The 16855-nt window shown below is 62.0% G+C and overlaps 2 protein-coding genes across 13 annotated transcripts in view; one reads left to right on the top strand and one right to left on the bottom strand.

The window, feature by feature from the left end:
* The window catches only part of PPIP5K1 (diphosphoinositol pentakisphosphate kinase 1), a 42647-nt gene extending 36456 nt beyond the window's left edge, over positions 1 to 6191 (bottom strand). For 6 of the 12 annotated variants that reach the window (XM_051629039.1, XM_051629042.1, XM_051629037.1 and 3 more), the window contains exons 1-4: positions 2964 to 3195; positions 1842 to 2005; positions 1418 to 1592; positions 66 to 261 (exon numbers count right to left, since the gene is read on the bottom strand). In XM_051629039.1, coding sequence (XP_051484999.1) covers positions 66 to 261; positions 1418 to 1564 — 343 coding nt within the window. In that variant the 5' untranslated portion in view covers positions 1565 to 1592; positions 1842 to 2005; positions 2964 to 3195. Of the gene's footprint in view, positions 1 to 65; positions 262 to 1417; positions 1593 to 1841; positions 2006 to 2963; positions 3197 to 6163 lie in introns of those variants that run through there. The other 6 variants (XM_051629045.1, XM_051629033.1, XM_051629035.1 and 3 more) reach the window with 2 other exon arrangements.
* A 792-nt stretch (positions 6192 to 6983) lies between these two features.
* On the top strand, positions 6984 to 16588 carry CKMT1A (creatine kinase, mitochondrial 1A). Its single transcript, XM_051628219.1, has 9 exons — positions 6984 to 7208; positions 12593 to 12791; positions 13194 to 13289; positions 13387 to 13608; positions 14133 to 14218; positions 15265 to 15388; positions 15561 to 15695; positions 16047 to 16172; positions 16339 to 16588. Exons 1-9 carry the CDS (start codon positions 7060 to 7062, stop codon positions 16453 to 16455), a joined length of 1254 nt encoding a protein of 417 aa, XP_051484179.1. The 5' UTR covers positions 6984 to 7059; the 3' UTR covers positions 16456 to 16588.
* The last annotated feature ends 267 nt before the right edge of the window (positions 16589 to 16855 follow it).

The following is a 16855-nucleotide window of genomic DNA, read 5'->3' as shown; positions in this document are numbered from 1 at the left end:
AGAATGAGTAGAAGCTCCCTGGCCCAAATCTCATGCAGGCTCAGGTCTGCCACAGGCTTTTTTACCTTTGGAGTGGAAGGATATCAGGCAGTCACAGGAGGGCCAGTTCTCCACTGGTTCATTCAGAATAACATCTTCCCCCATAATCACCACTGTGATGTACTCAAACTTGCACAGACGCTCCAGAATCTGTGTCATGGGCTTTGACTTGGACTTTTTAGTCATGGCACAAATTCCAACCACAATCTGCCGTTCAGGTGGCTGAGGGAAGACAGAGCTCAGCTGAGCACAGAGTCCAGTACTTCACTGAATTTAAACTGTAACAGTGTAGGAAGGCAGAACAAACAATCTGATGCACTGACAGCTCCTGCTAGATTCAAACCCATACACACTTCCAGCTCCCACTCAGAGTCTGCTAGGGGACATCATGAAGGAGCAGCCCAAAACAACCACTTCTTTGCCAGGCAGCATGTACCTTGTCCTTCTACTGGGCAATAATGCCAAGGTCAGAAATAAATATCTGGCACCTGAAAAAGCAGCAGGGACTGGAATCCCATGTCATGTTCTCAAGCCCGTAACTCACCAAGACAGTTGATGGAATTAGGCAGGCTCAGAGAAGAGCTGCAAATGATTTATAGCAAAAAAAAAAAAAAAAAAGAAAAAAGCCCAGGAGCTCAGTCTATTTGTCTTATCTGAGAGAAAATGAAGGGGAAGATTACAATAGTAAGTAGCTATGAGTAGAAGAGAAACAGTACCAAGTGTTCTTCTATATATCTGATAAAAGCGTAACAAGATTCAGTGGGACACAGTTCAGTTGAGGAGCTCAAGAGAGAAGGTGAATGTTCAAAAAGCACTGGTAACTGTACCAGAGGAAGTGGTGAAGGTCTGTGGTGGACTTCCCACCACCATATAGAAACCCCAGATTGGATGTTTTCCTGAGAGATTAATTCTGGCCCAAGCAAGATTAAATGCAGTGAGATCACCTGAAGTGATACACACAGGACTGTGGGTTATCCAGCACAGACAGTTGTGGCTTCAAACAAAAATGCCTCCTTTAGGCAGACACACCTTTGCCCTTTTCACAGTTCCCAGTTTTCCCCAAAAATTTCCCTGGTTAAACAGGAAAGTTCACAGCAGTGTCAGGGTTAAGCTGCTAGGACAGAGATCTGCTGTTGTACCTGGAGAAGCCCAGCAAGCTGGGATTTACTGCAGCACAAGGCAGCGAGCGTGGCAGCGTGACAATGGTACACGTCCTGTCAGAGATGACACTGTTGTCCCCGTGGCTGTGCCACACAGCCTGGTGCCACGTCCCCTCAAGTCCTGACTGCCTGCAGCCTCAGCAGCAACCACACACACCCTGGCTGAGACCCAGGAATTCTGCAGAGATGTTCCCAGCCAGAACACCCCGCCTCCTTACCGACTCCTCCTCTTCGTCATCTTCAAAGAAATCGGTTTCATCTGTCTTCATGTTTGATTCCAGAATGTCTGTCTCATCATCCCTGGAACCGACAACAAACCTGGGAGTGGAGTTCTCTCCCTCACTGGAAGTCGTCAGGGACGACATTGCAGCTTCGGTGGGCGACCATCCCGCTCTGGAACCACAGCATGCAAAGAGGGACAGAGAGGGTCAGGCACAGGGGAGGAGGTGACACTGGGGAGGGCAGGGACTGGTCTGGCAGGAGGGAGCCCAGGGACGTGCTGCCCAGCAGGGAAAGACCCTCGGGCTGGGAGGGGATCGAGATTCAGGGTCATTTTAGAGAGGCAGCTCCATTGTGCAATGAACCCCTTTGCATGGACTGGGAAAGGGACAGTGTCCCCATCTACAGCCATCTGCAGCTTACAGTGACACATGCTCCAAGCTGCTGTCTAAATCATGGGAGGGGACAGTGGACACTGCTGCAGGCTCCCAAAGGCATCAGCTGGGACTCCAGAAGTTAGGATGAAGCTTAGGACAGTGACAGCGACTTTCCAGTTGCAAATTTTCATCCTTTCATCTTAAGAAGACCTGCAGTAACAGAGAGACCAGTTTGAGAGGAGAAGGGAAAAACAAGTGACAACTCTTTGCCAGGGAAAAAGGTGACAGAGGAAGCACCAGCAAGAGTTCAGGCTGCAGGTCAGGGCTCCTGGGTTTGCAAGCTGGCTCTGATTTACCCTGTGACCATGGAAGCTGATCACCAGGACAGAAGCTCTGCTTTATAAATGCCAGGAGAGTCTCCCACTGGCACCCACGATAGCCCTGTCTGCCACAGAGGTGACAGAGTCTGAGTACCCAGAACGCATGACCTGCCCACCCCAAGGACACAGCTGCTCCCTCGGACCACACTGCACACAGGCGTGTCAGGTGGGTGCCCTTTGCCGTGCTCTCCCCAGCTATAACGTGGTGAAAAGCATTCCTTCCGTGTAAGTAACCTTGAGAAGAGGACATCAACACCTCCTGTTAAGTGCTTCCTAAAAATGGACATGAGACACTCTCTGCTGCTGCTTCCCACGCTCCCACACGATCCCCAGCTCTCCCAGGCTGAGTTACTTTATTTCCTCCTCTTTTGAGCACGTTTTCCCTTACAGCCAGTGCACCACAGCAGACTACACGGCCACATCCAGGGCCAGCCCCCCGTCCTCCCGCAGCCCGTCCCCGCAGAGCTGGGCACGCCCGGGCACCACCAGCCCCGCTCCGCCAGCGACACCCTCCCCTCCGGGGCACAGGAGGGAGGGAGACTGCCTGGATCCATCCCAGCAGGGTGGGAACAGGCAAAGGAACAAACGCACAGAGCAATGCAGCTGCCTGTGAGAACCCCTCGGGAAAGGGGAGCACAGCAGCCAGGGCAGGCAGCGCCCGCAGAGCAGCAGCGCCGCTCGGGCAGAGCGCAGCGGGTCCCGCCCCCGGGGCTGGCTCGGGCCCTGGGGAACACGCGGGTTCCCGCTCAGCAGGCACCAGAGGTGACACGGCAAGGCCGGGCTCTCACCTGCCCCACCGAGGGCCCGTCTCCCGGCTGCTCCGCCCGGCTCGCAGCTCCAGCCGGCGCTGCCCGCGTCCCGGGAGCAGAGCTGGGCTGTGATCCTGCTCCCTGCCGGCGGCAGCAACCAGGCTACACTGGCATGCTACTTGTGCTCCGCATATCCCTGCTATTTCCAAAGGAGGACAAGAGTAGGATTCCCAACATGCTCAGGAATCATTTTCATTCCTGTGCCCTGCTGCCTCAGCACTCCAGAGCAGAAGGAGAGCCGAGCAGGCACACTGTCAGCCTGATGGCTCAGGGTTTAATCAAGTAAACCATGCAAGAAGAGGAGGAGAGTTGTTTTCTCCAATCCCTTACTCTCCCCTCCCTCCTGGAAAAACAGATCAAGCAGTAGGAAAACCTTTGCCCTAAGAACTACAAAAGCAGTGGTTTCTCTACCTTCCTTCTCCCAGCCCAGAACAAAGCTTTGCTCTGTAGCCATTCCCAGAGGCCGTGACATGCCACACTCAAGCCAGGTAAAAACCTGGAGCCCCCTGAAGCCAACAGCCACTGATGGATCAGGCATCCCCTGGAGAGACTCATCATCTCATGTTGTTTCTGGTGTAGGGAGAAGGTACAACCAAAACCTTCTCTAAGTTCTTCTTTAAAGTAGATGCCTTATCTGACTACATTTATCCCAAGAGAGGCTACAGACTCTTGTTCAAACACAACTTTAGCTACATGCATAACTGAGGCATCTACAACTCAGACTGTTGCTTTCAAAGGGAAACAGGCAAGGGGAGCTCTATTCTGGTGCCAAAAACTAGTAACTGGAGGTTTTGCCACCATGCCTGAACCAGCTCTAGTGCTGGGCTATCAAAGAGCTCATAGGCCAGGAGGTGGCAACATCCCTCACAGAAAGGGTCCCAGCAAGGTTCCTGCACGGTGCCACCACACACCCCTGCACCCTTACTTCTTGTCTTCAAACCTAGAGCTGAGAGCAGCACTGACAGTACGTGATGCAGATGGTTCTGCACCATTCTTACTGCTTCCTGAGCTTACTGCTCTCAGAAGTCATTCAGACGAATCCCCACTTGCTGAAAGTGCTACGGGTCTCACCTTTCACTAATCACAGCAAGAAAATTAAGTGTTGAGTTAATGCTGCTGAGTGTGTTGCTCAAGAGAGACAAAAGCATTAGCACGGCTCTGGCACACACACAGAAACGGAAAAGATTGTTCTGGGAATATTGATGGTTTGAGTAGGGAATATTCCAGCCTCCTAGCCCCACCACAGAAACACAAGGAAGTACACAGCAGCCACTGCAGCTCCAGACACTCCTGCACCCTCTTCCCAGCAGGGCAGTGATGATCTGGTACACAGTCACACCAAAGGTTACCACACTCACCTAACAACAGCCAGGACCTGAACCTGAGATGTAGACCTTGCCTCTAAGTGTCCCGGGACTAATTCAGCTCCCCAGACTACCCTGCATTAGTGATAAGAAATGAGATAGTAAGCTGTTTTCCAGCTCCCCATCAGATCATTCTGACACTGTTCAGATAAAGACGTTCACAGAGTGAAGAGACTCATTATTTGTGCCCCACCTCTGAGGTACCAGAAATGTGAGAAGAAGGCACGATCAGGTCATGTACTAACTTTGTACTCAGAGTGGCATTAGCCACCAAGAGTGGGCTTGGGTGTTGCCTTTAGTTTCATTTTTTTTAATCCAGTGCACAACTGGGTTTAAAACATATGCACAATTTGTAAGCCCAGTCCCTGCAGCAGAGGGCTGAAGGAAAAGCACTGCAGCAATGATCACACTGCTGGTGGCAGCAGCTGCTGAAGAGGCAGCTCTGGGAATGCAGAGCACCCCGGGGAGCACCCGAGGGGAAGAGGGCACCCACAGGCTGCAAGGACTTCCACTGCCTGATCTAAGCCAGGTCACGCATCTGCAGGATCATAACCCTTTAGAATACACATAGCTGGCGTTTTAAAATACCAGTGCTAGCAATGTGTTGTTGAATTACCTGAAACTGCTGTGGGTACTGAAAACAAAAAAATAAAACCCAACCCTGAAAGTTCAGGCCTTGCTCAGGGAACTACCTTTGCCCAAAGAGTTACTCCATTGTCACAAGGGCTGTTTGTATTGAGGTTAATTACATACTTACATTCAGAAGGTGAAAGTTGTACTCTTATCTTAGACACTTAATTGCTTCAGAAGAAAAACAACGCCTATTCCAGAGTTAATAATTAAAAGCTATTTGGACTTGGAGAACCCGAGAAGGCTCTGCACGTTCTACTAACACAGAAGTTCAATGTGTTCACAAGCAGGAAGCTGAAGCCAAGCGTTTAAACACAGAGCCCTGCCTGCTCAGGCAGCACTGCTGGCAATTCCGAAACTACCAACATCTCCAAACCCAGACTGAGATTGGCAACGCTGGAAACACCCCGTGTTTCCTGACCAGGAGCTCCTTCTGCTTGGTTTACCACCTCCGTATCTGGGCAAGTGTCCTGCTGCTCGCTGAGCAGCTGCAGCAGGAGGATCAATTCTGGCCTTAGAGACGGTTTTTATGAGGTTTTTAAACGAGATTTACGAGACCGTTAAGTATGAAACTTCAGAGCCTCAGTCTGTCTCCGAGGCTGTAGCTGTTGCTGCAGGTTTATTAACCCGCTCCGCCCGCCCGCCCCGGGCCGCAGACCCACCAGCTGCTCCCCCGGGGCCGCCGCGGGGCGCGGCCGGGCCGGTGAGACGGCGGGGCCGGTGAGACGGCGGGGCCGAACCGCGGCAGCCCGGCGGGCCGCCCGACCCCCGCCAGACCCCGGGCGGCCGCGAGGGGCTGCCCGGCCGCTCCGCCGGGGCTAAGCCGGGCCAAGGCCCCGCCCTCCCGGGCAGAGCCCGCCGCAGTGCCCGGCCCGGCCCGGCCCGGCCCGCTGCGCCCCGGGCTCCCGCGCCGGGCAGGGTGGGCGCCGCGGGCCCTAGAGCCGCGGGCGGGGGCGGCAGGCTTCGGGATCGGCCTCGCCAGGGGCCGCCGCTGCCACCCGCCCGGCGATCCCCGACAGGCGCCGACGAGTCGGGCCCGGTGGCGGCGCGGCCGCCCCCCTCTCCCGGCTTCCCCTCCTTTCCCCGGCAGGACGCCTGCCGCGGCCCCGGGCCCGCCCTCGCCCCCCGGGCCGGCGGCAGCAGCAGGGGGCGCCACCCCGGGCGCCGCCATTTCCCTCCGCTCACCTGCGGCCTCCGAGCGCACCCTGCGCTGCCGGCGCTGCCGCCAGCCAATCAGGACCCGCTGGTGGCGCAGCCAGCCAATCGGCGGGGAGAGGGGCGGGCCCCGGGGGGCGCGGCGCGGCGGGCGCGGGCGGCGGCGGCAGGGGGCGCTGCGGAGCAGGCGCGGCGCGCACGTGGGGCGCGGGCCCGGAGCCCGGCACCGGCAGCGCCGCCGGGCCCCGCGTTACCACGGCAACGGCGCCGCCGGGCCCCGCGGGCCCCCGGGCAGGCCAGAGGGGCCGGGCAGCGCGTCTCGGCAGGGCCCGCTCCGGCCCCGGGGCTGTGCGGCGGAGGAACGCGGCGCGCTCCCTGTCCCAGCGCTGCAGCCTCGCCGGTGCCGCGGGCACGGGATTCGCCGACCGACCGCCCTGTTTTGGAGCGTGGGCTGCGCGGAGCTTGTGCCGCGCGCTGCGGAGGGCCCATGGCCAGCGCCCTGCCTTGGTTGGGCCGCCCGGAACCGGTCGCCGGCTCTGCGCCCCATCCCGGGCCGCCGGGAAGCCGCGTCCGCCGCTCCCGGGTGCAGGTGCGCGGATTTTGCCACGTCCGCGTCCTCGTCGCCGCGGGCTGTGCCGTGCTGTGCTGTGCCCGCCCGCACCGGCCGGGGCTCCGGGGAGGGTGCGGAGCCCGTTGAGGAGGCCCGGGGGCGGCCCGGGGTCCGGCCCGGCGCTGTCCGCCGGACGGTGCTGAAGGCGGCGTTCCCGGGGCGGGGCGGCCGAGCAGGTGGCGGTGCAACCGCCCCCCTCCCATGCCCCGTCGGTTCCCCGCCCCCCGCCCCCCTCCCGCCGCCGCCGTTCCCATTCCCATTATTACGTCCGCCCGCCCGCCCGCCGGCCCCGCCGCACTCGCTCCGCCGCTCCGCGATGGCTAGCACCTTCCGTCGCGCCCTCTCCGCCCGCCGCTCCGCCGGCCTCCTGGCCATGGTGGGCGCCGGCTCCCTCGCCGCCGGTTGCCTGCTCTCCCGGGACTCGGTCAGCGCGGGTGACCGGCAGCGGCGGCGCTACCCGCCCAGGTACCAGGCGCGGGCGCACGTACGAGGGGCGGCGGGCGGGGGCTGGTCCCCGCGGAACCGGGGAGGGCGCGGGGCTGCCCCCGAGCCCCGGCCGGGGCGGGGGTCCTGGCCTGTGGTGGGCGGTGGAGCGGCTGCTGCCCCTCCGCGGGCAGGCGGGACCGGGACGCCCAGGAATCGAGCCCGCACCGGCCCCAGGACCCGGGCAGCGGCGGCGGGGTCGGCCCCGTTGGACGGAGCCGTCCCGCCACGGGCCACAGGCCCCAGGGGACCCGCCATCCCCGCGCCCAAGGGCAGCGGCGCCCCGCGGCGGGACCCCCGCCCTGCCCGTGCTCCCCCAGGGCTTGGCGGCCCCCGCGGCCGCGCGGGGCCCTGCTCCGCGGGTTGGGCGCGTCCGCACCGGCCGGGCTGCCCCGGGGTCCCGCCCCGGGAGCCCCGCTGAGCCGGGGCCGTGAGGGCTGCGGGGGCGTCCTCGGGTGCATCCCGGCGGCGGCGGTCCGGGCTGGGGGCCGTGGGGCCGCCGGTGGCCCTGGGCTATCGCGGAGCACCAGGACAAGCCCCTGTGCCATCAATCCGGGGCAGGCAGGAGCGGGAGGGGGGCGAGTGCTGGGGCCTGGGGGTCTGCTGGGCAGGACAGGGCTGGGGGCTGCCATGGAGGTGGGGCAGCCGGCAGGGCTGCAGGGCCAGGGCAGGTGAGGACACAGCCCAGGCTCGGCCCCGTTGTCGGAGGAGTCAGGGAAGATTTGCCAGTGTCCTGGTGGGAATAGCAGAAGGTTCCTTTTCGCCTCCGGGTGAAACCCCCGGGAGCTCGTCAGCGAGAGCCAGTGTCAGAGCCGAGACAGAGGCTCCTGGTCAGCCCGGGGCTGGCGGCAGCTCCTGGCCCGACCCCATCTGGCTGTACCAGCCTTCCCACGCGGCTGCCTCTGAGACAGGGACTTCTCTATCTAAAAGAAAAGGTTTCCTGGCAGGTCCTCGCTCTTGCATCTCGGGGGCAGTTTTTAAAGGGAGAAGTGGAGGGGCCACAGGCGCTGAGCAGGCAGCCCCAGCCTGCGGGCAAGTTCTGGATGGAGATGATCCCTGAGATGTGCAGTCAGGACTCCTGGGAAGTTGTAGCTGGGCCTGGCCAAGCCTGGGCTTGGCACAGCCATGGCCTGGCTTAGGGGTGCTTCTGGGGTAACGCTGGCATTGTGGGAGCTGCTGGCTCTGTTTACACAGCCTGTGCCTGATCCCTTAAGCCAGATAAGTGCCAGAGCTGCAGAGCAGTGCTAAGGTTCAAGCTGCAGCCCTGGTCTCGTGTCACTCCTGCTTTGAACCGCTCCTTGCCAAGGGCTGCCCAGGGAGTCTGGCTGGGCCCCAGCAGGGCCTGAGGCCACAAGAGCTGGTCCTGCCCACAATGCCTGGCCCCCTAGGCACAAGATGGGGACTGGAGACAGGAGCTACATATGTCTCTCAGGAACTGGGCTGGGAGGGGAGAGGGATGTGGTGGCCCACCAGTCGGCTGCCTTGCACTGGCACCAGCTGCTCAGCCTGGCACAGCTCAGAGGCAGGTCAGGAAAGCAAGGAGTGGGTATTCCCACCCATCCTGATGCTGGCAGAGGCTGCACGCAGTGATGGAGAGGAGTGGGGAAGGAGGCAGCACGTTACTCCTCCAAGCACATGCGGCTGCTGTGATCCCTGCACCAAACAGCGCGCAGGGAGAGCAGCGCGGCGCTGCATTGCAGGCAGAGCCCTGCTCGTGCAGCACTCAGTGCTGGGGGCTCAGGCGTCGGGCCACGGAAACCAGGGGACAGAAATGAAGCCAGTTCAAAGAGTGGTGAAGGCTGGAGGTCACTGTTTATGCACCTTGCAAGAAGGATCTATTTTCAAGCTTTCTGAAGAACTGCAGGGCCACAGACATCAGGTCTTCACTGACAGAGGATGGTGAGGGAAAAGCACCACTACCTGAGAGACCTGCTGGCTGGCGTGGCAAAGACAGGCATTCTGCCCATGCCCTGCTCCCGCAGGCAAGGGCACTGGGGCTGGGGAGAGCTGGCCTGTCCCCACTAAACCTGGGCACACAAGTGTCCCCTTGCATGCACAAAGCACCAGCTGTGTCCCTGTTGTGGCTAGGCGCAGGGGCCAGGCTGGCCGTGCTGCAAAGGCATATTGCAGGATCAGTGGCAGAAGCAGCAGGTTGGAATGCTGATGGTAAAAACAAGGAGAGGTCTGGGGGAACAGCCAGGCACCGCCTGGGGAAGGAGGGGGCTGAGGTGAGTCTGGAGGAGGGGATGAGATCAAGGTAGGGTATGTGGCTGAGAAGCTCTAAGTTCAATTTCCTGGGAGGGTCTGTTTGGCAGGGAATGGGTGTGTGACAGTGCTGAGACTTGGGAAGAGCCTGGACAGAGCTCCAGGGCGGAGCCACCGCATCCTGCTCTGTGGGGGTGAGCCAACCACCGGGAGATTTTTCTCCTCTAGACTTTAAGTTAAATAAGAGACACTGGCGTTAGCCTGGAGGGATCTGAGCGGTGCTCCCTGCGCCAGTCGGAACCACGGTGCAAATGGCCGCACTGGGACGGGTGGGGGGTCGTGGGCACCCTGCCAGAGGGGACATGGGCAGGGATGTGTCTGCTGGCAGGTGGGCATGGTGCCACGTTTGGGCAGTCATGCTGGGACTCTGGTGCCTGTAGCACCCTGCCAGCACCTCACCAGCACCCAGGTCCTGCCACCGCTGCTGGAGGGCTGGTGGTTCAGGGAAGGGGGCCGGAGGCTGATGGATTAGCCGTGTAGAGCTGCGGGGAAATGCAGAACCTGCCGCTCCAGGAAGGGCTGTCCAGTAGTTGGACTAATAATACCTGCTGGGTGCTTAGCAGGTCTCATCTGCATGAAGCACCTCCGGGCAAAGGGCAGAGAGGGCAGCCGCTGCCTGCAGGGTCACAGACAGGACAGCAGTGCTGGGCACCCATGCAGGGCTGTGCTGGTGGCAGCGAGGGGCTCATGCCAAGTCACCCTCCTGGCAGATGTCTACCACCCACTGAAGATGCTTGCAGCCTTTGCGGCCAGCAGCCAGGGGGGAGCCCACCCCATTGCTCAGCCACGTGGCACCGTGAACAAAAGATCACAGAATCAGAGAGTATCTTGAGTGGGAAGGGACCTTAAAGCTTGTCCAGTCCCACCCTCTGTCATGGGCAGGGACACCTCCCACCAGCCCACACTGCTCCAAGCCCCATCCAACCTGCCCTTCAACACTGCCAGGGATGGGGCAGCCACAGCTTTCCTGGGCAACCTGGGCCAGGGTCTCACCACCCTCACAAAAAGATGGTGCTGAAAGGGTCATAATTTACAAACCAGCTTTGAGGAGAAAACCCAAGAACGAAGGTAGCCCGGTAAGGCCAAGTGCAGTGCCACCTTCATGTCAGTGGCAGAGAACCCGGAGCACAGTGCCATGACACAGCTGGCTGCAGGGACGGGCGGTGTCCCCAGCGGGGCTGCTCTGGCTTCGCGGGCTTCACTTGTGAGCACAGCCCTGAGCCTGCAGCTCCTCCGTCCCTGCATTGCCCTGCTGCTCCTGGCACTGTCCAGCCTTGTTCGGGTGCTCTAGAAAGGCTGAAGAGAGATTTCCCGGCTTTACTGGCTGTGGTTCAGGGCTGTGCTGGGGGAGGGTACGTTTGGAGTAGGAGATAAACTAGCACTGCAGCAGGTACAGACCCTGCAGGCAGGGGCTGGAGTCTCAGGGGTTTGGGCTCTCTGAACACCTTACTGAGGGTACAGACTGACCGTAGCTGGCAGCATGCTTAAACCTACTGCAATCTTCTGCTTATTGGGAGTAAGCTTGCTTCCCTGAGCAACTTGTGCTGGCTCCCTGGCTGCAGTCCTCTGCCCCCAGAGTGGAAAGCATAGCGGGCTGTGGTCCTGGCACGCCTGGCAGCACTGGCTGTGCTGGGGGCTGGGGTGAACTTGTCCAAGTGTCCCATTCTGATCAGCAAATGTTTGTTACTAAGTTGTCTTTCCCTGGGGAGGCATAGGTCAGCAGCCAACTGATGGCAGGGCAGGATCAGTGAGGGAAGGCTGGGGCAGGCTGCGCCCCGTGTACGAGTCAGCCTCTGAACTGGAGCATCTCAACACGGCAGAGATGTGTGTGTGCTGGGGGAGCAGCCCTCAGCCTGCACGACCTGGGGCGAGATCTTGCCTGGAGCAAACGCCTCCTGGCACTGCCCCAGGCTGGAGCCGCCAGCACGTCCCCGTGCAGAGCAGACAATGGCAGCCCTAGCTCCATTTCTGCAAAGTGCAGGAAGCCACGAGCTGTAGCCAAGCTGTAGGCGAAGGGCCAACGCACATTCCTTGTCCTGCAGACGCGAGAGGAGGCGGTGGCAGCTCCTGCATTGCAGCAGGGCCGGGCGCTGCAGCCAGAGCCGCTGCCCCGTGCGGGTGCTCGGCCCCGCAGCAGGACCCGAGCGCCGGGAGGGTGCCCGGGCTCTCTGCTGGGGACGCTGCTGCCTGCTGCTCCCACCGGCCAGGACCTGCACGAGCCCCAGCTCCTCTTCTCCCACGTGGACATCCCCCCCGCAACAAGAAAGCACCTCCCCAGGCTGTGGGATCCCCTCCAGCCACCAGCCCGGTTGCCTGGGCTGACAGGTCCAGTCCAGTCCCACTGAGGCAAGTGGTGGCACCACTTCCTAGAAGGAGGGATTTGGCCGAGAGCACTCTTACAGCCCTGCCCTTCCAATCCCTCCATGAGTGCAGAACAAGCACAAAGCCTGGGTAAAGTGGGAATGAGGTCAGGAGACAGCCTCTCACTAAGCTGATTAGGGGAAAGCATCCCCCTAATACAATAAACTCGCCGGAGCAGGGCGGTTCCCACCGGCTGCAGATCGGGGTCAACCGATCTGCTGCCCTGAGGCGTCCAGGGGCCCGGTGGGGGGCCCCGCAGGCTGTGTGCCCTGCCTGCCCCACTGGCTGCACGGGCAGAAAGGGCAGCAGGGCAGCGTCAGGGCAGCCCCAGGGAGGAGAAGGGGTGTGAGAGCCCCCCATGGCCGGGCTGCCCTGGCAGCTCAGCTCCCGAGAGCCGCGGGGGCCCCAGCGCGGGGCTGTGGCTGCGGCTGACGTGGCCCCGCTGCTCGGCACCCAGCTCGCCGCCCCGGTAACCACCTGATAAGGAGCCACACCCCAACAACCCGTCCTGATTTCCCCGTGAACTCTTGTCCTTGTGGCAGTGTCGGCCCTCAGCCCAGGCTGTGCTCTGCTCTCGATGAGGGTTGTTGGTGGCTGCCTTCCTGCTGTCCTGGGGAGGAGAATAGCTTGACTTTCCCAGAGCTCCCTGCCCACACCTGCCCTGAGGGTCTCTGTGGGGCACGGCCACAAGCTCTGTGCTGCCCTGGTCCCAGGGGACTCATCAGTCTCTCCTCCCGCAGTGCTGAGTACCCCGACCTGCGGAAACACAACAACTGCATGGCCAGCAGCCTGACGCCAGCCCTCTATGCCAAGCTCTGTGACAAAGCAACCCCGAACGGCTGGACCTTGGACCAGTGCATCCAGACGGGTGTTGACAACCCTGGCCACCCCTTCATCAAGACAGTGGGCATAGTGGCTGGTGATGAGGAAACCTATGAGGTGAGTGGTGGCTGGAGCCCTGCCATGCTCCAGGCTCCTGAGGATGCCAGAGCAGTCCCAGTACCTGTGGCACATCAGCAGCCTGGGGTGTTACTGGCCACCTTCTCCTGCCCAGCCCTTGGCCAGCCTCAGCGTGTCCCTGGGGTACACAGAGCTTCTTCAGAGCAGCTGTTCCTAGAGCCCTGCCACCTCCTCCTCCTCCCTGCTCCTGAGCCCCACTTGCCTGGGCAGCCTTGGCCCCTTGGATTGCCATTGTGTTGCAGGACATGCTGTCACCCCCAGCCACCCTTGGTGCCCTGCTGCCATGTGCCCCACACTGGCAGCAGGACTGCCCCGAGCTCATGGCTGGGCTTTGTGCCATGCTGGGTCTGCAGTGCTGCACATCATCCCACTTGCTTCCAGGTGTTTGCAGACCTGTTTGACCCTGTGATTCAGGATCGGCACAACGGGTACAACCCCCGCACCATGAAGCACCCCACAGACCTGGATGCCAGCAAGGTGTGTGAGCTCGGGGACCTTCTCTGAGCCTCGGGGGACAGGGCCCCTGCCAGCACCAGTGCCACCCTGAGCACCCCACGGCACGTCTCTGTTGCAGATCAAGTCTGGCCAGTTTGATGAGCGCTACGTGCTCTCGTCCCGGGTCCGGACCGGGCGCAGCATCCGCGGGCTGAGCCTGCCACCCGCCTGCACCCGCGCCGAGCGGCGGGAGGTGGAGAAGGTGACGGTGGAGGCGCTGAACGGCCTGACTGGAGACCTGGCCGGCCGGTACTACCGCCTCAGTGAGATGACGGAGAAGGAGCAGCAGCAGCTCATTGACGTGAGTGGGTGCAGCTCCTGGCCAGCCACCCTGGAAGCCATGGAGCAGGACCCCTTCCCCAGCATTCCCTCTCCAGGAGGCTGTATCCTCCCTTCCTAGCCTCCCTTCCTGCAGTACCAGGACCCCCTTCCCCAGTGACGCTGCCCCATGGTGCAGAGGGTGCTCACAGTGCTGCTCAGCTTTCCCAAGCCAGGGGAGGAAGGAGCTCACTGGACACAGCCCCAGCAGCTCAGTCCTCTTGGCTCTTGCCCCATGTCCCTGCCCGTGCCCAGGGGAAGGCAGGCCGTGGCACACAGCTGGTGCCCCACCAGCCACTGGCATGGGGTGGGCTGTACACCAGCAGCCTTCTGCCTCCCTGGCCAGGAAGGCAGGATCCAGCTCATAGGTGGGGACAGCAGGGAAGCTTGCCCTGCCTGGGACAGCCACAGTGCATCACCTGTATGGCAGGCTGGGATGGGTGAGACAGGGTGTCCTGGCACCAGCTGTGCAGTCCTTGTGAGCACACACTCTCTGCCTTCCTCCAGGACCACTTCCTCTTCGACAAGCCCGTGTCCCCACTCCTGACGGCAGCAGGAATGGCCCGGGACTGGCCTGACGCCCGAGGGATCTGGTGAGGATCTGCCCCAGCATCAGGCAGTCAGCAGGGCAGAAAGGCAGGGGACACTGCTGCACCACCCAGCTGCCCCAGCAGCCCCTCATGCTCTCCACACCACAGACCCTAGCACATGTGGCACCAGTGCCCCTGGGCCACCCTCACCCCTGGCTCTGTGGCCACACAGAGCTGGGCTCTCCCTGCTCATGCCTATCCTGGGAGCCCCTTGTTCACTGCAGCCCTGGCCAGAGGTGCCCCACACAAGCCACAGCATCCTCCCAACAAGTGAGAGATGGGAGCCAGCCCCAGCTGTCAGTTCTGCCCCTGCTGTCAGTTCTGCCCCAGCTGTCAGTTCTGCTCCAGCTGTCAGTCCTGTTCACTCTCACCATCCTGCAGCACCTTGCACTCTGGGCTGCCCTGTAACTGCCTGCTGCTCTCCAGGCCATCCCCAGCACTGCTCCCAGTTCTCTGCACACTCTACCGCCCCCAAACTTACCTTGCCACAAACACATCTTGCTGCTCCCCCAGCATCTCTGCACAGCCACGCTGCAGCCCCCGCGGAGCAGCAGCCGGCACACGCAGTCGCCCACGCTGCCCTCGCTGGCACAGAGCCTTGATGGCAGCCTCATGGGAAACGCCTCCACGGCACACACGGTCCCCATGGGTGGCTCCAGCCACCCCCTAAGCCGGCATCCCGATGTGCACCCCACGCTTCACAGCCCCCTCCTGCTGCCTGCATGGTGCAGGAGCCATGCTGCTGTCCCCACTCCAATCAGGGTTGTCACTGTGCTGGCACCAGCAGTGCCCCTGTTGCCTGCAGCAGCACACCTGGATGGACACTGGCCCATCTCCAGGAACATCTCCTGCCTGTCTTACCTGCTGCTGGGCTGTGCCCTGCAGCGCTCTCCAAGCCACGGGCGGAGGCAGAGCCTCCAGACCACAGGGCAGCACTGACACCGTGGTCATAGGGGCAGAAGAGGCATGGCCAGAGCTGGCACGGGTGGCTGGGTAGGCACAGGGGCTCTGCGGGATGCCAGTGCAGCCAAGCACTGCCCTGTCCCTAGGCACAACAACCAGAAGACCTTCCTGATCTGGATCAACGAGGAGGACCACACGCGCGTCATCTCCATGGAGAAGGGGGGCAACATGAAGCGCGTCTTCGAGCGGTTCTGTCGGGGCCTGAAGGAGGTGAGCTCCCACCAGCCCCGCTGCGCCAGCCCCGTGGACAGACAAAGAGATGGACGCGGGCACGCTGGGCAGCTGCGGGGCTGCCCCCCTGCGCTCAGCCAGGGCTGGGCAGCACCCGAGGGCCGGTGTGCTCTGCCCAGCGGCTGAGCGGCTGCTGCTGCCTCTGCCCCAGGTGGAGCGGCTAATCCAGGAGCGAGGCTGGGAGTTCATGTGGAACGAGCGGCTGGGATACATCCTGACCTGCCCCTCCAACCTGGGCACCGGGCTGCGAGCGGGCGTCCACATCAGGCTGCCACGGCTCAGCAAGGTACTAATTGTGGTGCTGCAGGGAGCCCAGCCAGGGCTTCGGGGAGCCCCGGCTGCCGGGGTCAGGGAGCCCAGCCACGTGGGAGATGCAGGATTTCGTGGGACCCCGACCTGGACCTCTCTCAGGTTCCCCAGGAAGTGTATAGTCCAGCCCCTGCCTGCATCTGCGGCTGGAGGCGCTGGGGACTCGTGTCACCCTGGGTCTGCCCGCGGCAGGGCTCCCTGCAGGGATTCCAAGCCCGCTGAAGGGTCCCATGGGTGGTGGGGGGGCTGCCCCAGGGATCAGTCAGCTGCAAAGCCCCATCGCTTGCTGATGGCCCCTTTGAGCACTGACACCTTCTCTGGGCACCAGGATAACCGCTTCCCTAAGATCCTGGAGAACCTTCGGCTACAGAAGCGTGGGACAGGCGGTGTGGACACTGAGGCTACTGGTGGTGTCTTCGACATCTCCAACCTGGACCGGCTGGGGAAGTCGGAGGTGGGTGCTGGGCGGAGCTGCTCTTGGGGAAGGGAGGGTTTGGAGCGCGTGTGTGTGACAGGTCTGGGGCACCTAAACCACTCCGGGGTTGTGGGCTGGGGCAACAAGTGTGGCCTCACTGGCGTGGCTGGCACCCCGAGTCAGGAGCTGTGTGTTGCTGGTGCAGGTGGAGCTGGTGCAGCTGGTGATAGACGGCGTGAACTACCTGATTGACTGCGAGCGGCGGCTGGAGAGGGGGCAGGACATCCGCATCCCCTCCCCGCTGCCGCAGTTCCGGCGCTGAGCTGGACCACGGCAGCACCAGCCCCGCAGGACCCAGCTCCCCTCGTAGCTTATGTGATCTCTGTGCCCAGTATGTCGCTGTGTCCTGTTCCCCCAGCGTGCCAGGCCAGACTCCATAAACGTGTCCTGCTGTAGCCGTGGCTCGGTGTCCTCCTTACCCCGGCACCCGCCGAGCTCCCCGTGCCCCTGCAGAGCTGGGCTTCCTGAGCTGCTGTCCCGGAGCCGCTGCTGCCCCAGGGAGGGGGCCGGGGGGCACCGGGGGCCCGGGGCACCGGGGGCCGGGGACGCCGCGCGGCCCGAGGTCGGGCTGCCCGGAGCGGGTCGGTTCCGGCCCCGGCGGTCCCGGAGCGGGCAGCAGCGCTCCCTGCCGGCCCCGGGCAGCACCGGGCGGGCGGGGTCCG

The sequence above is a fragment of the Apus apus genome, chromosome 10, assembly GCF_020740795.1.
Source record: "Apus apus isolate bApuApu2 chromosome 10, bApuApu2.pri.cur, whole genome shotgun sequence".
NCBI classification, from domain to species: domain Eukaryota; kingdom Metazoa; phylum Chordata; class Aves; order Apodiformes; family Apodidae; genus Apus; species Apus apus.
Note: the sequence above shows the minus strand (reverse complement) of the source record. Positions and strands in the feature narration are given on the sequence as shown.